General features: G+C 32.6%; 1 protein-coding gene and 1 long non-coding RNA gene across 5 annotated transcripts; one reads left to right on the forward strand and one right to left on the reverse strand.

The window, feature by feature from the left end:
* Positions 1–28: 28 nt before the first annotated feature.
* On the forward strand, positions 29–21508 carry LOC127724302 (arginine/serine-rich protein PNISR-like). 4 transcript variants are annotated; one of them, XM_052231236.1, is made up of 13 exons: positions 29–176; positions 2498–2601; positions 5309–5524; positions 6574–6653; positions 7671–7793; positions 9044–9197; positions 10058–10275; positions 11091–11222; positions 13257–13368; positions 14525–14578; positions 15492–15662; positions 19189–20134; positions 21298–21508. In XM_052231236.1, exons 2-13 carry the CDS (start codon positions 2523–2525, stop codon positions 21302–21304), a joined length of 2292 nt encoding a protein of 763 aa, XP_052087196.1. In that variant the 5' UTR covers positions 29–176; positions 2498–2522; the 3' UTR covers positions 21305–21508. The 4 variants fall into 4 exon arrangements, with proteins under 4 accessions (XP_052087196.1, XP_052087193.1, XP_052087197.1 ...); XM_052231233.1 differs by having other exon boundaries at positions 29–143; XM_052231237.1 differs by having other exon boundaries at positions 29–143; positions 7671–7751.
* Positions 16679–19182, reverse strand: LOC127724303 (uncharacterized). The gene is made up of 2 exons (XR_007992439.1): positions 17090–19182; positions 16679–16924 (listed from the first exon to the last, which is right to left on the reverse strand). It is a non-coding gene; the product is annotated as an uncharacterized LOC127724303 (long non-coding RNA).
* Positions 21509–24393: the final 2885 nt, after the last annotated feature.

Genomic DNA, 24393 nt, shown 5'->3' on the forward strand with positions numbered 1-24393 from the left:
ATCTAAAATTTGATTGGTTGATTTACAGACCATAAAATATCAATGCAGAACATGGCGGCGGAAAATTACATGCGTTAATGAAAGACTTTCCTCAATGTATTAAGCTTTAATTTGACTTCATAATGTATGCAATATATTAATAGGTACTATCCGTCATCAAGTTATTATTAGCTAAGGTAAAAAAATGTTGGAATTGTACTGTTTACATTTAGATTTGTTTGCTCCTCAGTCCGGCTCAGACCTTACTTGTCCTTAGCACGAAAAAAACAGGCACTTGTTTCTATCCATGGGAAGATCCACTATCAACGTATATTTAGCTCCTAAATATACGCTGACAGTGGATCTTCTCCTAAATATACGTTGATAGTGGATCTTCCCATGGATAGAAACGTGCCTGTGATGAAAAAAGTCGCATGATTCACCATAAAATTGAGAATGGAAATGGGGAATGTGTCAAAGAGACAACAACCCAACCAAAAGTCAGAAAACAGCCCAAGGTCACCAATAGGTCTTGAACACAGAGAAAAAATCCTGCGCCCAGAGATGGACTTCAGCTTCCCCCTAAACAAAAATGTGTATTAGTTCAGTGAAAATGGATGTCACACTAAACTCTGAAACATTTAAATGAACTAAAATTCAAAAAAGATACAAGACTAACAAAGGAAAGAGTCTCCTGACTTGGGACAGGCAAAAAAATGTGGCAGGGTTAAACATGTTTTGTGAGATTTCAACCCTCCCCTATATATCTAGCCGATGTCGAATAAACAAACACACAGTAAAACTCTGTTTAAAAGAAGATGTCCGAATAGGTAACAGAAGAAACTAAGCAAAATGGCAATGATAAATAAATTAACATTTGGACTACTAGCAGTAACTGACATGCCAGCTCCAGAACACAATTAAACTGATTGAAAGATTATGTCTTCATCATATGATAATCAAGCACTGTCCCTCCCGTTCGGGGTTAAGTATCATACCATCATAAAATATATGAGAAGAATATAACCTGTATCATGCCGTACCATCATCACAATCGTAAATTTGTTGTAAAAGGATAGTTTTGCTCAATACTCTTTCATGCTTTTTAAAAAATGCAGAGTACCAAAGACATATGTAGATTCAAACACCATATCCGTGTTGGGAACTTCTAGTCTGGAGCAAATTTTCTGATTTGGCACCGACAGAACCCTTATCAAGCAACTATTTAACTGTATTTGGGAATTTTTTTAACTAATTACCTACCCTTAACCTGAGCATTTATGCCTACAAATGAACAGCATCATTGTACATGAATACCTGTTGGTTCGCCAAATTTGGTCTTGTTAAATATTTAAAAGTTCAATAGAGCTTATGTTTCATGACCCCTAGCATGGGACCTTAGCTCTTAGAACATGGTGGTATTTTTGACTATTTGCGGACCATAAAGCTACAGATTTTTCCTATTTCAAAACATTTGGAATTGCAACCCAGGTTCAGGTCACACTTATTTTCCAAAATGTTTATTGTTTATCGCCTGTGTATAGCTTGTCAATGTTTAAGGTTCGTTTGTTGGATATTTTCTAGGATACAATGTACCTATTATCATTATGTTTGAATTTTTATTTCCTTGACACTTATCTAATTATTTCCTTTTGTATACGTCTCTGTCTATTTCATTCAGCAATTTGATTCTCGTCATGACGTTATTAAAAACAAGAACAGATAACTCTAATATCGGGGTGGAGGGGGCAAATAGTTTAACCCTTGTATCATGTGTTAGTCTGTCTGTACGTCCCAAAATTAGTTTTCCTTCTCTAACTAGTTTCCCTCTACTAAATGTTATGAAACTTATACACAATGCTTATTACAACCAAACACAGATCAATTTTGAATATTGGGGGTGTTACTTTTGTTGTTCTCAAGTTATGTCACTTTATAAATGGAAAAATTGGGAAATTTTTAAGGTTTCCACACCTTAACTATGCCTTGCCACAACCAAATGTTCTGAAATTTATTCACAATGCTTAATACTGCCACATACAGATCAAGTTTAAATATGCTAGCATCACTTTTACTGTTCTTGAGTTATGTCCCTTTATAAATGGAAAAATTGATGTATATTTACAAGCAGGGGCAATCTGTGTCCCATGGATACATTCTTCTTTTATTAATATAGTATGACTAAAATAGATGTGTTTCTCAACAACAATTAAAGGAACAAGCAGATTGAAATCAAACAAATTTAAGAATCAAAATTGATGAAGCACTGCAGAATCAGACATAAAAATGATAAAGAAACAGTAGGCTGTTGATCATGTTGATGTTGAAGAAGTGTTTATATAATAATAACAAACAGTTATTACCTAAGCAGGGATCTCAATGGATGAAAATGTAACCTTCATGAGATGTTGTAACTTTCACCATTTTTATGCCCCACCTAAGGGCATTATGTTTTTCGGTCTGCGTTCGTTCGTCCGTCTGTCCCACTATGGACACATTCTTGTTTTTTCTCTTTCAGATATCATAAATTTTCTGGAGACATAATGTGGGCCAATCCATTTCCAGGGGGTATGAACCCCATGATGCAGCAGTCTGCTATTCAAGGCATGCCTCATGGACAAGGTAAGCTTCTTTTAGTTATCAAAGCAGTATCTATTAAGGAATAAAACCACTAATTCATAGCTCCATTGCTTTCTATGTTAAATACTTCTTCAATTTCAAGCCTTCATGGCTATTTTGTCTGAAGTTCAAATAAAGTGACCGTCATTTCATGTCAAAACTTTACCTTACCCTGAATTGTGCTGAAAAATTCAACATACCTTTAAATGCATATTAGATGGCACTGGTTCCCAGAAGTTAGGTAGTTCAAAAACAGGTACTTCTGATCTGAACAACAGGGCAAATATGAACTGCTATTTTGATTTCATATATATATTATTAATAATAGGAAACTTTTCAACAAGGGTCTACAATGATTCCAAGTCCTTAACGGCTGAAGCTTTCATTTCATGCCAAGTATATCAAAATATTTTACTTGTTCATAATAATTGACAAAGTTACAGCCATGCATAGGAACTATTTTGTTTAAATATGTACTACTTTCTTGTATGTTCTTTCAGACCAGGATTTGTGGTTCTATACCTCAATATATACTGTATTTAACTTTGTAACCTAACCATGCTAACTGTAAAAATAAGAAGGTGTGGCATGATTGCCAATGAGACAACTCCATCAGAGATGAAATAACATAAAAGTAACTATAGTTAAGCGCACAGCCTTCAACATGAGCAAAACCCATACCACATAGTAAGCTATAAAAGGCCTGAAAGGACAATTGTAAAACAATTCAAACAAAACTAAAGATCCGATTTGTGTTTATGTACAAAACAATAAATGTGATAAATGAAAAACTAATAAAATAAATTGCATGATTTGTAAAGCTTAAATCTGTTTGAGAAAAAATTGACATCGAAATATTTTTCATGCAGATAATCATGATCAAACTTTTATAATTTTTTAGCTCAATTTCATCTTGGATACAATCAATCAATCCTCTTAGATACATTTGTACATGTACATTTTTGAAATTTTATTCACATATACATGTATATACACTGAAAATTTTTTTTATATTGAAATCATGTTATTGCTTTGTGTATTGAATATTTGACATGAACTATTATTATATGACTAAAAATTCTCTTTTCATATTGGCTAAAACATAGGGAATCTTCATTGATAAAAGGTTTTGTTCACCGCAAAGAAAAATTATGAGAGGTTAATATAAGATTTTGAACAGCGAACCTGTACCTATAAAAAGTTTTTTCCTATGCAACATCAATAACGTAGAAATAACGTTATGAACACTGTCATTTTTCTTCTTCTTTTTTATACGACAGCAAAAATTAAAAAAATTTTGGTTGTATATTGGTATCACGTTGTCGTCGTCTTTGTCAGTGTTGTCCGAAGACAGATGGTTTCTGGATAATAACTTTAGTATAAGTTAATAGAAATCAATAAAATTTTAACACAAGGTTTATAACTACTAAAGGAAGGTTGGGATAGATTTTGGGGGTTATGGTCCCAACTGTTTAGGAATTAGGGGCCCAAATAAGCATTTTTGTAGTTTCCAGACAATAACTTGTGTTAAAGTGTATGAATCTCTCTGAAATTATACCACAAGTTTCCATACTACAAAGGGATGATTAGGATTGACTTTGGGGGGTTATGGCTCAAACCATTTAGGAATAAGCCATTAAGGGGCATAAAAAGGGTAAAAACAAGGGTTTTTCTGGTTAAAGGACAATTGAGACAATTTAAAAGCAGTGTAAGGGAGGTAATCCAAATCAATTTGAATAACAATGTTTGATTACCTCCCTTACACTGCTTGTAACTAATGTATTAAGAAATGATGATTGTCTGAAATACTGACAATAACTGAGGGAAAGAATTATTTTTTGGAATAAGGGAAAGGGGGAGGTGAAAAAAAAATTGGAGGGGGACAATTTTTCTCATGTCAGAAATTAAAAGAAAATTTCTTCAAATATTTTTTTTGGGGGGGTTAATATTCAGCAGCATAGTGTATTGCACAAATGCAAAAAAAAACGGGTACAATTTTTTTTTTTGGGGGGGGTTGGGGGTTGGGGGGGGTGGTCAATTAACATAGTGTATTGCACAAAAGCAAAAAATTGAATATAAATTCAAATCAAATAACCAATTTGAAGTTTTTTGACTACAGTTATTCTGTGTCAGAAACCTATGTGTCAAAAATTTAATTCCAATCCGAATTCAGACCTGTATCAAGCATGTATATTGTGTCCATTTTGGCCCCAACTTTTCAGGGTTGGACATCTGCAGTTGTATCCAGCTGCGCTCAGCGAAGCAATTTATTTTATGTTATTCTTTTAAAAAATGAAGTTACCCTCATCCCGAGTTAGAAATGGTAAGTCTTTCATTTGTGTGTGTCTGGTAATTTGAGAAATCCCTAGATATAAATTTTGGTTGGAATGACAGCAAATTACAGAGTAAGGTCCCCTTAATTGGTAATTTTTAGTGCATTTCAACCAAATCATGTCTTGAAATACCAGAAAAGAAAAAGGAAAAGAAGGTTATATTTGTGCACCATTATACATAATGAACTTAAATTAATGTAAACATGGAGTCGGTTTTTTTTGTCATGCTTTCACCACTGCCTGATTCTTAGGCAGATTGGCACTTAATCAAAATAATATTTCTTATATTCAAGTAAATGGTTTTGACTGATTATAATAGCATACTCTGTTTAAACAGTTGAAACTTGAATTGAAATAATGATTTTTTTTTTTGACAGTTGATTGGGCACAATTGGCAAAACAGTGGATACAACATAAAGAAACAGCTGACAGCAGCCAACCAAATCATGGAGGTGTTGACCTGGCACAACCCCCTCCTCCCCCACCTCCCATGCCTCAAAATGATGACATGGAGGTGGTGAATGAAGGGGAGACCTCTCAAGATTCTAATAGCAATAGCATGTATTCTGGAGGAAACACTGAACCTACATACAGTATGTATCTTAGCTTGATTATTTTGACTGTTGTGTAAACAAAAGTAGTCATTTTCAAAAGTTAGTTTGTAGATTTTTATAAGTGTTATCACCAATCTCATTGAAATACAGACCCTGCGTCCACGCTTTGCTTGCAAAGCTCTGACAATGCTCGTTCTACATTATGTTTTAAAATCCTTTCAGAACTATCTGGTTTTATTGTTATGAAACACCTTAAAAAATATGATGACTTAAATTTTATTGGCTGATGCAATAATTACCAGAACAGACTGTTGTCAGATTCTTCTAAGCAAAGCGTGGACATAGGATTGTATTGTAAGCAGATTTTGTTGTCACAATACAATTCTTATATCCTGCAATGTACTGTTATATGAAAGCAGATCATTGCAATACTAATTAATTTATTTCATAAACCAACTACCTCAAGCAAAATCTTATTCCAGAACACTAAAATCATATCTATTGCTTCAAATAGAAAATCTAATTATGTACATTTTTGTAGCTTTTTAAGCCATTCCATATCTAAGCAGATTTATTAATTAATACCAGAACCTGGTTCCAAAAAAATGACAGCCTGTTGTTGATTTTTTAGCAAGGGTTGTGTATTCAACATGTTTAAGTCAAATGTTTAGATTTGTGTACTTTTACTGAATTTACTGTTATATGGCTATGTGCAATATCTTTTAAGGCTTATTTCAGTACATAAAATTGAGAATGGAAATGGAGAATGTGTCAAAGAGACATACAACCCAACCAAAGAGTAGAAAACAGCCGAAGGCCTCCAATGGGTCTTCAACACAGTGAGAAAATCCTGCAACCGGAGGCGGGCTTCAGCTAGCCCCTAAACAAAAATGTGTACTAGTTTAATGAAAATGGATGTCACACTAAACTCCAAATCATATAAATATTTATGGATTCAACATTAAATGATGCAAATTTTAATAATTTTGATATATATATATATATATATATATATAAATTGTAATATTTATGCATCATTGTTTGGAGGTTTTGTATTATTTATCAATACTATTATTTTTATTTTTAAGCATACCCAGGTCAAACTGGATGGAACTGGAACACACAATGGAATGCACAAGGCTGGAGTGTGCAGGGTGGAGAAAACAAGGTAACATCTGTCTTAATGAAAGAAATCTGGTTGAGATCGGCTGGATTACCTGGCTATCTAGAAAAACCTTTTGTACATTTTTTTTTTTATAAAAAAGGAGATTTGGTATGATTGCCAATGAGATGACTATCCACAAGACTCCAAATGATATGGATTTAATCACTTATAAGTCTCGGTATAGCCTTCAACAATGAGCAAAATCTTTACTGTATTGTCAGCTATAAAAGGTTCCAACACGACAAGTTTTGATAATAGTCTAATGTATAAGAGATCCTTAGTTGTTCAATGTGGTGAATTTAAAAGGCTTGAAAAAACTAAATTGTTAAGAAAACAACTTTGTCTAAAATTTAGCTATCAGCATAGATTTCAGTTATCAGTTGACATCCAACTTGGAGGCAAAGGAAATAACTAACTCAAATTACGTCAACTAAAAAACTATAATAAAAGTAATTTCTCCCTATCCTTAAGGATGTACTTAGGTGAAATAAAAAAAATCTAGAATTTAAAATTGATACTATAAGTCAGAAGAGCATTAGTTAAGAAGCAAGATAAGCTAAAATTATTGATAGGTTATGGAGCTCCTTTTCGAGATAATTAATTTTTAGAAAATTGCGGGAAAAGGCTGCATTTGCATTGGTATTATTTGGGTCTCAAATCGAAAGAATAGAAATCTAGAATCTGCTTAAATTTTTGTAAATGACCTTTTATGAGCTATTGAAGTCTTCTTTGAAAAGAAAAATGGGTGTTATGGAGCTAAATATTTTACCCTGTATCGTAGGAAAAAAACCAAGGAGTCCGAACATCTGACACAAATTCCTAAACCTGACCTAAGTACATCCTTAAGTTCTTGCTGCTACTATATTATACAAATTTATCGTTTTTGGTACTGTATGAAGAAGTTGAGGAATCAAAATACTTATGAATACTTGAATCTTTAATTTAGTAAGATATTTTGTATGGGTTACCACAGCACACAGAAAGGATATGTATTTTGAATTGATAAAATTTATTCTCTAGGATGAAGGTACATTTGAGTATAGTCATGGTAACTTTGGAGAGCAATTTGAATACAATCATGGTGGACAATTTTATGATCAGGTATTTCAGTCAGATAATAATGGAGAACAGATGCATTATCAGGTTAGCCTTTCATTTGTGCATTTATTTGATGTTTTGGTGATATGTTCATTTCATAGCTGTTATAGACCCTCAAACTGTATTACAATGATAAACAGTAGTACACATAAAGATATTGGGCCATTTCTTGTCAAATACATGTATGTTGATTACTTTTGACATCACAAACAAAAACAATACCATCAATTTCACTGTTCAAAGCTGAATTTTGTCAAATATTTCTAGGGTTTTTACAGAAATATTTGTTATTCTGATGGGAGCTATTACATTTTACAGACCCTTTGATGCACAAAATGTTTCCTTTGATTGTTTCAAGCCCTTTAAAAAACTACATAACTGCATCTATTCAGGGTTAAAAAAAAATGTTATTAAGGATCGAAGTATCTCATATTTTCTAATGATTTGAAGATGTCATGCATGCAGTTAAAAAAAAATGTTTACTTGGAATATAAAATGTTGGTTATTTCAAGTGACATCATCACACATGGCAATCGTTTTGTCTGTCAGTCTGTTTGTCTGTCCATGTGCCTTGTAAGCACAATTCTTCCAAAACAGCTTCACAGATATTAATGAAACTTATCTCAAATTTAGAGTACTACCCAAGGATGTACATAAAGATTCTACATTTTTAAGGGGAGATAATCAAACTTACTTTGTTTCAATGTTGCAATATGTGGTAAAGGTCTCTTATTAGCCTAACCCCTCCTAAACAGATAGATGATTATTCAGAAAACTTGACACTTTTATGGAACACTACATGAGGATATGCATATTGGAAGATAGTATTAGTATATTATTATCTCCCCTTTATCCTACATGATAAAGGGGAGATAATAATATAGTAATACTATCACAGGGTTTGGGGTATCATTTGGTTTAGTTCACTCAAACTTCTAGTTTCATGCAGGTGTAAAGGCAAACTCTGTTACCAGATAATAAATTTGACGACATCATTGAATTTAAACCAAAGAAGTAATTAAAACAAATGCAAATGTGTTTATGAAAAACTGAAATATAAGAAAAAATGCATGCTAAAGAAATAATTTGATAAACATAGACACACAGGCGTTCATACCTATAAATATATTTTATATATATAATTGGTTGTACAGGTTTGGAAAACATTTGCATAAATTGGCACAGAATTAGAGAGTAAAATAAAAAAGAACAAAAACTAAAAACATTTTGAGTAATTACCAAAATCAAATAAAAATAGGGTATGAATAGGTTATAGATATCATTTATTTTTATAGGGCGATCAAGGAGAATACAATAACCAGTACTGGAATAATGAAGAACAAGAAAATCATCACTATCACCGCCCACGTAGGGATCGTAATAACAGACGAGATAGGGAGAGGTTTAGACACAATGAAGACAGTAATCCATCTGATGATTCTGGAATTGGTTTGTTTATATTTGTTATACCCCCCGCTTTAAAAAAGTGGGGGTATGCTGTTTACCTCTGTCTGTCTGTCCGTCGGTCCGTCCCCTGAATATTTTTCTTCGCATCTTTCTCAGGAACTACATCATAAGGATTTCAGAAATTTGGTTTCAGGGTTTATATAAGTCAGCTTTACAGTGTGATGCGTTTTCAGATTCATCACTCAACAACTTCCTGTTTACCGAACACTTACATATTTTTACACTATTAAAATTATCTAGTTGCGGTGGGGGTATCATCAGTGAGCAGGAGTTTGCAGTTTCATTTGTTTTGAAAGTGGCAAATACTTTTGCACATGTCAAATCCTTAAAAAATCCCCCCCCCCCCCCCCCCCCCCCTTTCCCCCCACACTGGTTTATTTATATATAAAAGTCTGCTGATGTGGGAAATTTCCATCAAACATTGAGGAAATGGCCAAAATATATTACTAACAAAAAATCATAATAAAACAAAATTTATTATCACTTATGACATAACTACAACAAAATGTAAAAGTATACAAAGTAACGGAAAAAACAGTAAAGACAAAATAGTCACCACAAAGCAGTACTAGACAAAAGATTTGCCAAAACCACAAATTAGAACTAGACAAAAGATTCACCACAAATCAGAACTAGACAAAATATTCACCACAAATCAGAACTAGACAAAAGATTCACCACAAATCAGAACTTTTATTCATATATATATATATACATACATGTATATATATGTTTGTGTATCCAAATCTTGATTTAATTAGCTTGAGAATAGAAATGAAAGGTATTCATTTGGTCCAGACATGACAATATTAACTTTATGTAAATTGTAAATTGACAAATAGATGCAGCCAAAAGAAAATCTTTACCAGCTTGGATAAGAGAGGGATTAGAAAAAATGGAGAACGAAAAACAGAGAAAGCTACACAAGGAAAAAATGGATTTGGAAATGCAAGAAGAAGAGAGACTGAAGGAAGAAAGAGAGAAAGCAGCAAAGGAAGCCATCATGGCTCAAAAAGAGGGTAACGACTCAGAACCTACATTGCCCAAGAAAAGTCGATTTGTAAGTTTATCTAACTCGACTTGTAAATAACATTTGAGAATCCATCATTTGTATAAAATATTAAAATTGTTTTGTCAAGATTAGAATGTGATCCAAACCACATTTGGAAAGAAATGTTGAATCAGAGCTGTGTGATTGAAATGTGTATTCTTGTATTGCTGATATCCATAAAATATTGTTTAGTATGTAATCCTCATTAACACTATAAAGGGAGATATGCCAATTACATTAATCATCACGAATTAGAGAAAGATGATTTACATATAAATATCAGTAATTGATATGTTAACCTGTGCTCCAGTATGAAAATGAAAGGGACAGAGTACTTTTTGAGGTTGGGGAAAGGGTACTTCTCAATTTTTATGGTACATTGCCAAAAGGCACAAGTGAATAGGGTTTAGGGGGCAGAGGAGCTCGGATAAGGGCACCAAGGGTGCAGCCCCCTTCTATTTTGGGCTAACGAGACCACTGTTAATTTAAAAATCCCTAATTTTAATCAAATGTGACACAAGATCGTAAACAGTAGTGTTGCTTAAATGTCAATTTTAAAATTTGAGGAAGAAATCATTTTTGTACGATACTGCTATGGAACACACATGTATATACAAAGCTTCCTATGTAGAATTGAAGCAATGTATACTGACAAAGTGAAGATGTGCTGCCATCTGTTAGTCCTTTCTTATAAAAAAATTTCATAGTTTAAGTTCCAGCTTAAGAATAACACTTTTAGAAGAAGAAAAAAATCCTAACTAAGGAAAACAGATTTAACAAGGCTTTATAAATTTATTTCTACTGTTTTATTTTATTCATTTTAGGACTCAGATGATGAAGCCAGTGACAAATCTAGGTCTCCAAGTAAAAGTAGGTCACCAGAGCCTAGTCCTATAAAGAAACGAAGTCCTTCACCAGATGAATTTAAAACTGAGGAGGAAAAGCAAATGGAAATGGTAAATGGGAAATTTTTTAAAATATTGAATTCAAAATTAACTTAAATTTATATAGACCTAAGTCAGGTGAAAGTCAAAGGTGCATAAAAGTGCATCCAATTTCAGGAAAAACATTGTTAAAAAAAGAACATACAGCGTGAGTAGAAAAAAAAGTATATTTCTGAAGGTAACATTTAAAAAGAAAGTTTTAACATTTAAATTTATGTTATCCAATTTTTGTTGACAAAAATGAAATAATGAAGTCGGTGATAGGGCTGCCTTTTGTCTTTTGCGAAAGTTGTAAGATGCACTCAAATCTTCTACCTGTATGTGATCCAGCTTTTAAGTTATGTCTATGGATGATAGTGCACTCTGGTTTTCTTTAACAAAAAATCTGGCCACCATGTAAAAATATGATAGTAAAGAGTTGATATAGGTTGTTCTGGACATGCATGAAAAATTTGCCACTGGACATTAAGCAACCAACAATCAATGATATGTTGTCAATGAGGCAAGACCAAAGCACCAGAAAGAGAACATCTTCAGATCATGCCTTAATTTTCAACTACATGTAAAGGCCCAAACCACATATTAGAATGAGGTATTTAAGCCTAAATCAATTATCAAGTCGGCTTTATTTAAAGTTAACTAGATAAATATAACAATACAGCGTATTTGCATTGAGTTTTGTAATTGACATTTATAACATTTATGCAAATAATAGATTACGTGCAGAGGGACTGTAACACATATAACACATTCAAAGCACATATAGAATACTAAGTTGTACATAATAAGCAAATACACATGTAGCATAAGTAGTTAAAAAGCAGATACACATATACATAAAATGAAATACGAAAGCAGAAAGCAATAAATAAAAATATTCTGGCCTATCCAACTAACAATATGGCTGAGAAGTACATCTTTAATATACATTTTGAAAATAATACAGCATTGTATATTTAATTACTGTTTTAAAATTTGCTTTTCTTGTATGTAAAAAGTGTATAAAAAATATTGTTTCTAAATTTAGCAAAAACAGAATTGAAAATTTGTTTTACGATACATTTTATAAGATATTTTTTTATACAGAAAAGCGTGATTAATACACAATGTAAATATAGCCATGCTCCCACAGAATGGGTGTATACTGTCAACCCCTATCTGTCTGTCTGGTGGAATTTCCGTCACATTTTTCACGAGAACTACAGATTGCTTTATGTTAACATGTTATGCCCTGTAATGCATTTTCATATTTATCGCTCATATCAATTTCCTGTTTACTGAATACTCACAAAATGGCCATGTATGAATGAATGAGACGGCAAACTGCCAACACAAAAAACCTAAAAACATCAAGATATCAATGGACAGGCTTCTCCAGTCTAAATATAATGTGAATCAAAACAAAAGACCTATCAAAACATCCTGTCATCAACACCAAATTCCTCAAATTCAAGCCTTGATATCTCAAAGTTGATCACACTGACAATTAATATTCTAGATTGATTGATTGTTGGTGTTTTAACACCACTTTTGGCACTATTGGCTATATTGTGACAGCCAGCTTTAATTGATGGAGTGAGCCGAGTGCCCAGAGAGAACCACCGACCTTTGGAAGGAAAACTGGCAATCCTAGTGAATTAAGATTGGAGTTGAGCGCACCTGGTAAGTTCAGGGTTCTAACTCCCAACCTCAGTGTGGACAGGCTAGTGATACAGTAGATTAACTACTGTGGATTCATTATTATTCGTTGAAAACCAATTTTCGTGGATTTCGTGGGTAGAATGAACCACGAATTCAAATGTTCAACGAATTACACATTTTCTATAGGCTTTGTGTGCAGAGATTGGCAAAATCACGAAATCAAATATCCAGGAAAATGCAAGTTTTCCTCAATCCACGAAAATTGGTACCCACGAAAATAAATGAATCCACAGTACTAGACAACTAGGCCAGTGAGGCCCCATATGATTTAGGATAATGGTAATAAAGGATGTACGATAAAAATGGGAAAAGAAATTAACTCTATGATATCATTTTTCTTTGCAGATGATCAAAGTGAAAAAGACATTAACAGAAGTATTATTAGATGTGACTAACAGTGAAATACAGGAAATTGCTAGAGAAGTGTTCTCTAAAGCTAAAACAAAAGCAGCTAAAGGTACTCATTGTTTATAATAACAAAACCTTTATCCTGGGTGCAATTTGACCTGATTGTGGATGTCTTCTTATAATTACATGTGTAACTTTTATCTGCATGCAGAGTTTATTTTCATCATGGCTAAGAAAACTACAAAATTGGTACCAGTGAATACATTTGATTCTGCACTATCTTTTTTGCACACAAGTCTGATGAGACATTTTACTATGACAATTGAGAGATCAGCGTGATGCAAAAACAAAATCTTCAAGTTTTATTATTCCAGGGCTCTTGGTCATAAAACTTGACTCAGTACTCAGGGCACAAAATTTGTTCTCAAAACACCAAATCCAGTATTTTGATTGGGTGAATTCTGAATATGATAATCGTACTGGAAATTTCATTGACCGCAAAGCCTGATGTGCAAAAAAGGATTTGTTTAGAGATCAGTTCCTATTATTACAGAGTTAACATTTGAAGTTTACGTATTTTCTGTGAGCTTTTTTGTTTGTTTTGATGTCGTTTTAATGTGTAAATTTGAGCATATTTTTATACCTATCGCCCTTTTGAAAAAGTGCACCCCAGAGTCATTTCTGTCTGGATACTTGGAAAATAAAACCCGCTTTAAATTTTTAATTTGCCAAAAGAATACAGTTGTGCAGCAGGTTTGAAATTGGTAGATCCTTACTCTGCCCGAGTCGAAGAAAATGCTGAAGAAAATAAATTTCTGAATTCATATTGCTTTTATTCAATTAGATAAATTAAAAATTAATGAACAAAACTCGGTTGCACCAAGTCCTGAGTAGAGTGAAGGTATTTAATAATACACAGGACCGGCAGATATGCGTTTTCCTGGAAAACGAGTGGGTTGTAAGTGACTCAATTTTTTTTTCACCCATAATTTCCAAACTGGGTTTTATGAAAATGATAAATTTTGTTCATATAAAGTTAACAGTATCATTTATAGCAAATTGTTCAATATCTACTGATACTAAGTAAAAAATGAAAAGTGTATAATGATTCATAATTTATTATGTGTGTTGTAACTATGTCCATATATTAATCAAGATTTGTATTACAGCATTTTTGAGAAGAAAAAGTTACCTTGATTTTCAGGGGATTTTCTACTTTCACTTTTACTTTGGAGACTAATCATATTTCTCTATAATTATAAAAGCTCCAGCTAAGCAGCTTGCCAAGTCCACTGCTTTAGCCACCATCACTGGTCTCGGTAAGTAATATTCTAATTTTAGATTTGTTCTTGTTATGTTAAAAAAAATGGTTACAGTTGGTATTATGCTAAGTAAAATTAAGGCAGGAAGGTATATTTTTCTTTCTAAACATGTGAAGTCCTCCCTTGAATCTTTTTTCTCTAATTTGAGTGGTAGAAATTTCCATTGCATTAGATATTACAAAAGATTATATCACATATTACCTTATTGCTACCTTTACAGATTTTTTTTTATAAAACCCCAGACTATCGTCTTACAGTGTATGTGTTCTTCAAACACCCTTTTGTAATTAGTTGGAAATGTTTCTGCTTTAGGAATTTATTCTGATCTTTTTTAAAACTTTCTTAATCATTATAGTCTCTAAACTTTTGTTTGTTGTATTGCATAAGTACTTTTATTTTCAGAATTCTTTTTCAAGTTTGGATAATGTCTTAAAAATACAATGCATATTTTGTATATAATTCTTTCAACACTAAAATTCCAATGGTTTAAGTAAAAATATCTAGTAGAAGTTAAATTCATATATGGGCTGTTCCAAAATGTATCAGGTGGGTGATGGGAGGCCCTCAAATTAATAAAATATTGGTGGTTGCATTTTCCTTCGAGTTTTGTAATAATTATGAGTAAAATGAAAATTTTATATTATGGGTAGTTGGAGTCTAAAAATAAGTGCCTCCCATCCTTCCATACTCAAATGTGGAACAGCTGTTATTGTAGTAGGACTTAGCTCAAGAAATTTGTACATTTTTCTGCAAGGTCACATGATAATTCCTTTTCTATAAATAACTCATATTCAATATTGAACTGATATTCAGATTTAGTACTTAATTAATTATTATAATATAAGTTGAGTAAAGTTTTGGGAACTGTAAGGAATGGTCTGTATTCAATAGTTTTCTATGTCCCATTTAGGACTAGGCTATGGTACAGACAGTGAGGATGATGAAGATGATAATGTAGATGGGAATGACAATGGTGGTGGTGGTGACTCAGATGCTGAGTTAGAGGCATCAATCAGACGAAAGAAAAGAGAGTTCGCGGAAAAGATGAAGAACCAGGCAATCTATATGGAGGACGAAATTGGTAAGTTTAAAAGAAAAAAAGAATATTAAGACAGTTTAAAAACTGACACTGCATTGTTGACTATTAACCATGTTAACAATGAAATACTAAAGTAGATTTATTCAAGACAAATGCTCCTTTATATAAATAAAGTGTTTACCATATTTTTATAGATAAAAGTTTGAAATTAGAATAGGAAGTATTGAAAATAAAGATAATACAGAATGAAAACAACACTAGTACTTTATGAATTTCATGCGTCCGAAGCGCTATCTGGATTTACCTTCACCAAGAACGCTCAAGCTGAGGATGTATAATAATAGAAACAGTTAAAGTGATTTATGACCAAAAGGACCTAAAGATAATAGCGAAATCTATCAAGTTCAACTTTGCCTGAGGAAAGATCACAATTAGATATTACATCTTAATAAATTAAAAACGAATGTGCAAAACTTTCATTGAATATACCATATGAAAATATGATAAATTGATATTGTATTCTAACCATATACTATAGTATTGTTTATCTCTACGTTTTTCATGAAACAATATTTTGAACAAACAAGATTTGGAGTAAATATATATGAGATTGTTGTAAGTGATTTTTTTACACCAGAACCTTTACACACAAATACATTGTGTAAGTTCATTGCCAAATGGCATATTTTTATCTCTTCAAGAGTATAGTGCCTTCACATACATTGTCCGATAGAACCAAATAAACATTTTTCTGTTCTATGGGTAATAAAATCTGTGAAATAAATTTTCAATACAAGAAAAATAGCCATAAGTTGAAATTGGGTATTAAATTGTTCTTATGTATGTCTTATTCTGATTTACTTAGGCACTATCATAGTGAATGTTGTTGAGGAAGAAAAGTTATTATACCCCATGCAACGAGTTGCGGAGGGTATAATGTTTTTGACCCGTCCGTCCGTCAGTCCTGTTTCTTGTCATCGCAACTCCTCTCAAACCACACAACAGAATTTCACGAAACCTTTTTAGATAATAAGGACATACTATGTAGTTGTGCATATCGACAGGAAATTACGATTCAATTCTTTTTCTAGGAGTTACGTCCCTTTGAACTTATTTACTTTAATGTACTACTGCAACTGTTTGTCATCGCGACTCCTCTCAAACCACACAACAGAATTTCATGAAACCTTTTCAGATAATAAGGACATACTACGTAGATGTGCATATCGACAGGAAATTACGATTCAATTTTTTTCCAGGAGTTACGCCCCTTTGAACTTATTTGCCCAATATACTACTGCAACCTTTTGTCATCGCAACTCCTCTCAAACCACACAACAGAATTTCATGAAACCTTTTCAGATAATGACATACTACGTAGATGTGCATATCGACAGGAAATTACGATTCAATTTTTTTTGCAGGAGTTACGCCCCTTTGAACTTATTTGCCCACTATACTACTGCAACCTTTTGTCATCGCAACTCCTCTTAAACCACACAACAGAATTTCATGAAACCTTTTCAGATAATAAGGACATACTACGTAGATGTGCATATCGACAGGAAATTACGATTCAATTTTTTTTTGCAGGAGTTACGCCCCTTTGAACTTATTTGCCCAATATACTACTGCAAGCTTTTGTCATCGCAACTCCTCTCAAACCACACAACAGAATTTCATGAAACCTTTTCAGATAATAAGGACATACTACGTAGATGTGCATATCGACAGAAAATTACGATTCAATTTTTTTTCCAGGAGTTACGCCCCTTTGAACTTATTTGCCCAATATACTACTGCAACCTTTTATCATCGCAACTCATCTCAAACCACACAACAGAATTTCATGAAACCTTTTTAGATAATAAGGACATACTATGTAGATGTGCATATTGACAGGAAATTATGATTCAATTTTTTTTTCTGATACAATTTTTTTTCTTACACTTATTTTATTTCTCCAATAACAATGTGGGGACGTGGGGTATGTGAGCGCGCTGACTAAGGTTTTTTAATTTTGGTCATAACTCTTGTTTCTGCAATGTTAAATTGTATTATCAAAATCATCAGTATTTTTGAAATTAGGATAGAAACTAGTGACTAGTAAAATATAAACAATTAATAAAATATACATAGAAAAAACAAGTAAAAAATTTGGAATTGACAATGTTCATTTGTATAGAAAAATAAGGTAAAGTTATCAAAATATCATTTATTTGAGACATTATTTTTTTAAAGTAAAATTCATCAATGATCAAGATGACAACAACATTTAAGTAAAAATGATTAGACAAGAAATGGAAATCCCAAGCGGAAAAGGACGAAGAGTGAAAATTAACAAGAAGAGATAAATTTAAAGTTCTATGTTGTTCTGTTTTTCCCCATGGTATTAATCATGTTCACATATATATATATAATATTTCTACACCCCTGATTCCTAATAGGAATTGTCATTTATTATTATAAAAGGATCATGGTTTAATTTCTGTTCCTCATCTTGATAGTTGCTGGCAGGTCACACCTTACAAAAAGATTGAGAATCCTAAGTGTTGAATTTTGCAGTTAATTAGTATTATGTAGTCTTTAGAGGAATACAATGGAGTGGGGAATCAGAAATTAAAAGCAGAAATTCTCTGTTAGAGACAGAGCACTGAAAAGTGCAATTTTGTAGCATATTCGTGCACCATGATTAAAAAAAAAGAATTTTATTGGTACTAGCAAATCTCTACAATTACTACAACTAATAAGACACAAATGGAAAGCTGAAAGCAACAGCTTAATCTCAAATATGAAAATCTGATATCATAAAAACTGAAATAAAAAGTAAAATCACAAAACGAGGAAGATTCAAAAAGGAAAGTCCCTAATCAAATGGCAAAATCAAAAGCTCAAACACATCAAACAAATGGATAACAACTGTCATATTCCTGACTTGGTACAGGCAGTTTCTTATGTAGAAAATGGTGGATTGAACCTGGTTTTATAGCTAGCTAAACCTCTCACTTGTATGACAGTCGCATCAAATTCCATTATATTGACAACGATGCGTGAACAAAACAAACAGACACAATAGTTAAAAATGTCAAAAATAGGGGTACAGCAGTCAACATTTTGTTATCATCTTAATCATTATAAAAACAAACAAATGTAACAATCATACATGGTAAACATGGTGTCCATTAATGAAACATTCTGTGGATTCCTCAGTATTTGTGGAATACCAAGTTTCATGGGTACTGGTGAACTACAAGTTTAAATGTTCAATAAGGGTCAAATTTTCTATAGGTTTGTATGCAGAATTTTGTAAAACCATGAAATCAAATATCAACAAAAAAATGAAATTTATCCTTAATCCACGAGAAATTTTTATCCACGAACATAAATGATTCACAGTATACAATATTCTTCTTTGAATATCTGACATTTGAAGAAATCAATTTTCTTATCTTAAGGTCTTCTGTTTATATTTAAGCTCGTCATACATACCAGGCTTAAAATGTTGCATGAACAGATAATTTTTATTGCTTTGACAATTGGCAATTTGTTCTTACTATTGTCTTTTCAGAACCAGAGACACCAGCCTATTTAAAAAACCCTATTTCTGAAAAGAGTAGTAATCCATTTGAAAGCAATTATAGTGAAATTCCAGGACTAGAGGTTCAAAAGGAGGAAAAAGAACCTCCATCAAATCATGATAAATCAAAAAAATCTGGGGGCAAATCAAGAGAGAAAAAAATGAAAAAAGAAGATAAGGGAAGGGCTGTGGGTTCTAGTGAAAGTTCAAGTTCTGGGACCGGAAGTTCTAGTTCTTCTGACTCCTCTAATTCAAGTAGTTCTTCCAGTTCAAGCTCAAGTTCTTCTAGTTCAGATTCTGAATCAGAATCTGAGAGTAGTTCAAATGCAAAAAAGAAAAAAGCACAAAAAGTACCGAAAGTACAACAAATAGAACGAACTTCAAGTAGAGATGAAAATGGTAAAAGACGTAATAAAGACTATATTGAGGAATACAATGACAGCAAATCCAAAAGGAGAGATAAAGAATCACGGACCCAAAGTAGGGAGGGGGGTAGGTCATATAGTAGGGAAAGGGACCGTCAAAGACGCAGAAGCCGTAGTTATAGTAGAGATAGAGACTATAGTAAGTCACATGACAAAAGTCATCGTAAATCACATGACAGCGATCATAGAAAGCGGCATTCTAGTTACTTAGATGAAGAGGAATATAAAATTCGTGAAAAACATAATCACAGAGGCCGTAGTTTGGAAAGGGAAAGTGATCGGGAGAAAGTAAGGTCTAAACGTTCAGAAAAATCTGAACGACATAGGGAAAGTAAGTCCAAAAAACGTAAGCGATCTAGATCTTATTCTGTGGAAAGTAATGAAGGTCGTAGTAAGCATAGGAAATCACAAAAGAGTCGAAGGAGTCCGTCGGAAGAATCACGATCAAGTAGGAGGAGAAAGGAAGAGCGTAGTGGTAAGAAGTCCAGTCGTAAACACAGGTCAAGATCAAGGTGGGAAATCTTTTATTATGTTACTTTTCTCATATATAAAATTTTAGCTCTTTGTTTCATTGATGCACTCTTGTGTATCAATGATTTTGTAAAGAAATCAGTATTAATAATCAACATATATGTCTATCATTAAAAGCCTTTCATCTTAGAAAGTCAGTAACATTATTCAGATAATTTTAAATTGTGTATGAAATATAGATTGATTTGCAGTTTTTGTACTTGTATGAAAATTGACAGTTAATTTATGTATGATAAAGTTGAGTTAAACATAATGTACAAGTTTCTTTTTTTTATAAATTTTAGCAAACAGATAATTAAATCATTTATTGCTTTTTCTTTATGGTCAGAGAAGGAACCTTTTCAATATTCCTGAAGTTGAGCAGGGATTTAAAATGAGAAGTCAGAACTGCTGATCAGAATGATTTTATGATCATGATGATAGACACTTTCAGAAAGTACTCAAAAGTACATTTTTAGCAGAAAATATAAAATGTTGTTCTTATATTATTTGGCCTTTAAAGCCAGATTAATTATAAATTTTTAGACCATTAAGTATATGTTCTTGGGAGATGCACAGAGAAATACTACATTACACAGTTTAGGCCCAATAAGTTAGGGTTATTCCATTAAAATGTATGTGGGAGGGTAGGAACGGAAGTTTAATTATTGAATGTGGGTCATTGATCTTTTTTCAGTATGTGTGTATTACCATTATGCAAAATTATCTTAAAATGATTCTTGGTTGTAGGGATATTTTGAAAGTCCCTTCCTACCATCCCACATACATTTTAATGGAATAGCCCTTATCAAACTCTGTGTTTGTGTGTACTGCATAGTATTGAGCTTCAGTTTACTTCACCCAATTAGTTTGAATTTTTCAATATAGCAACTCCCTGGTTTTATTTCTACTAGAAATCCAGGTTCAGGAATAGTATGTTTTCACGTCTTTCAAGCAATTTATAATCATAAGAATATGATACAAAGTTTTTCTTATTACCTTTGACCAAAGTCAGCATTTCAAACCAAGCTTAAGGTTTTGGGTTTATATGGACTGACTCAGTTTGATATGGGAGCAATGAAGGAAAACCCATATGATATTATGTTAATTATAACAAATAGAATGTTTTTTTTAATTTTATAATTGTTATTCATGTCTTTTTCAGGTCATAATAGACAGTATTTAGAGTGGATCGGTAACATTACCAGCCCTTGGATTTGTATCAAATTATTTCTAAATTTTTAGCCATGTAAATGATCAGTTAATATATCTTCGTGAATGACTGCAGTGACAGATGACACGAAGGCAATTTGTGCACAACCAAAACTTTTCTCATTGTTCAAATTCATTTTGTACAATAAATTAATTTAAACATAGACTAATTGTCCTTAAGATGTAGTGTTTTATTGTTTGTACCAGGCATAATGTAGTAAAGCTGTGAAATTAAGTGTGTGCACTAGTAAACCAATTTTTATACGCCCGTTTACGGGACGGGACGTATTATGGTATACCATTGTCCGTCCGTCCGTCTGTCCGTCGTCAACATGTCGGACATTAACTCAAAAATGCTTTAACCAATTTGCATAAAACTTTTGTGAATTGTTTATATCTATTGACATGAGCTCCCTTTCGTTTTTTATAAAATTTAGATTTTACGTTTCCGAGTTGTGGGGTTTTATACATTAAAAAAAGGGGGATTTTCCAGTTTTCGGACAATAAGTCAAGAATGCTTTCACCAACTTGCAAGAAATTGTGGTGAATTGTTTATATCTATTGACATGAGCTCCCTTTTGATTTTTATAAATTTTAGATTTTACGTTTCCAAGTTACAGGGTTTTATTCATAAAAAGAGGGGGGTTTTCCAGTTTTTCGAACAAAAACTCAAAAATGCTTTCAGCAATTCTTATGAAACTTTGGTGAATTGTTTACATGTATTGATGTAAGCTCCCTTTAGAATTTTATAAATTTTACATTTTACATTTCTGAGTTATGGGGTTTTATTCATTAAAAAAAGAGGTGATTTTCCAGTTTTCGGACAATAACTCAAAAATGCTGTCACCAATTCTCATGAAACTTTGGTGAATTGTTTATATCTATTGATGTAATCTCCCTTTTTATTTTCATAAATTTCTAATATGACATTGAGAATTAATTGAACTTTATTTGTATATAGTCTGACAACAGATTTACTAAGTATTGCACAACAGCAAGAAATCTTTAATTGAATATAAGTTCAATTCATATAACCAATTTCAAGTTCTTTGACTACATTTATTCAGAAACCTATAATATGTCAAATATTTAATTACAATCCAAATTCAGACCTGAATCAAGCTTGAATATTGTGTCCATTTTTGCCCCAACTGTTCAGGGTTGGACCTCTACGGGCGTATCTAGCTGCGCTCAGCGAAGCAGTTTATTATATGAAATGGTCATTTTGATCTGAGCAGTAGTAAAAAGACCAAACAATGAATTTTAAAGCCATGTTCAGTCTTTCTGTCAATTTTCAGACTCATCACCTACGGTTAATTCAATACTGTTCAGTCAATGCACTTGCAATCAATTAAGATCTTTTCAGACTGTTCAATAGTTGTTACTTACCTGTACACATAAGCAACATACTGAATTGTATGAAAAGCTTCTGAACAGTATTGCATTGACTGCAAGCGAATTGTCTGAACAGTACTGCAGTAGATAAGTCTGAAAAAGTGACTTCAAGACTGAACATGACTTACTTTTCATATCTTTAATAAGCTTTGGATTTTCAAATATTTTGGCCCTGAGCTTCACTGAAGAGACATTTATTGTCGAAATGCACATCTGGTGCAGAAAAATTGAAGTGAAATGAATAAAAACCATGCAGTGCAGTATTGTCCTTTAAAAAGTATTAAAAAGTACTTACGAAGTATTTTTGTCTGGCCTGCAATGAAAGTAGCAGAATGCGAGACATAAGGATTACAATCAGGCGGCGGCAGCAGCGACAGAGTAAAGCTTTATATTTCAGAAGGTAGAAGACCTGGATGCTTCATAGCTTGTATACAGATACCTTTAGTCAAAAAGTTTCTGTCTGTAATGTGTCCATTGTCCATAACCTCATTTTTATGGTTCAATGACTGCTTGAAAAAAAAATAGTTCTTTTGTGAAGTGAAATAGGATAACTATATTTGGTATATGAGTTCCTTGCAAGTCTACATGTCTGTCAGGTAGGGTTCACCTGACCTCAACCTCATTTCATGGATCAGTGAGCAAGGTTAAGGTTACATGGTCAAGTCTATATCTCAGATACTTTAAGCATTAGGTCAACTATATTTGGTGTGTGGAATGATTGTAAGATGTACTTGTTCATCTGGTAGGTTTCATCTGACCTTGATCTCATTTACATGGTTCATTGGACAATGTTTAGTTTTTGTGGTTTGGTCTATTTACCAGATATTATAAGCAATAGGTAAACATATATTTGGTGTATGGATTGATTGTGAGGTGAGCATGTCTTTTTATCAGGGTTCTTATGAGTTTAACCTCATTTTCATTGTGCATTGGTCAATGTTAAAATTTTGTGGTTTGATCTATTTCTCAGCTACTTTTAGCGAAAGGACCACTATATTAGGTGTATGGAATGATTGTAAGTTGTACATGTCTGTCTGGCATGGTTGATCTGACTGTGACCTCATTTTCATAGAACTTTGATAATGTTAAAGCTATTGTGACACTTGTAGTAAAACCTTCATATTACAGACTTTCAACATGAATTCAATAAGTAAAACAGATGATACATTTCAACGCGTCCACTCTTGTTTTACTTTAGCATAGCATTATTTAAGCGTAGAAGTTTTTTTTCAGTGAACGAGGTGAATCATAAACATATAACATAAGGACTATTGAGCTTTATTCAGATACAGATATGTAAAAAATAGACATACAAAAAATGCAGAGACATACATTTAGCAAACAAAATATCAATATGCAAGCATCATGAAGTGGGATAAGACCTGCATAAAGCAAACAAATAAGCACATATAGCCTATAAATTATGATTCAAGTCTAATTATGGTCCAAGGAGCCTTGGAAATTGGGTCTATTGAACTAATATTCAAGGACTATAACAAGAACCAATGAAGCATGACAGGAATGTTCCAGTGCATGTCAGTATAAGATAGTTCGGAGAAATCAAAACTTAAGTAAAAGAGAGAAGGACAGAATCGTTGCAAAAAAAACAAAAAATACGAAAAGACCAACATATGTCATTACATAACAAAACTAA

This window comes from Mytilus californianus, unplaced genomic scaffold, assembly GCF_021869535.1.
Source record: "Mytilus californianus isolate M0D057914Y unplaced genomic scaffold, xbMytCali1.0.p SCAF_14, whole genome shotgun sequence".
Lineage (NCBI taxonomy): Eukaryota > Metazoa > Mollusca > Bivalvia > Mytilida > Mytilidae > Mytilus > Mytilus californianus.

Excerpts from the sequence above, each read along its gene's own strand:
- LOC127724302 (XM_052231233.1), top strand. Across the intron at positions 9,198-10,057 it reads ATCTGATGATTCTGGAATTG|ATGCAGCCAAAAGAAAATCT; the intron begins GTTTGTTTATAT and ends ATTGACAAATAG. Across the intron at positions 11,223-13,256 it reads AGGAAAAGCAAATGGAAATG|ATGATCAAAGTGAAAAAGAC; the intron begins GTAAATGGGAAA and ends TTTTCTTTGCAG.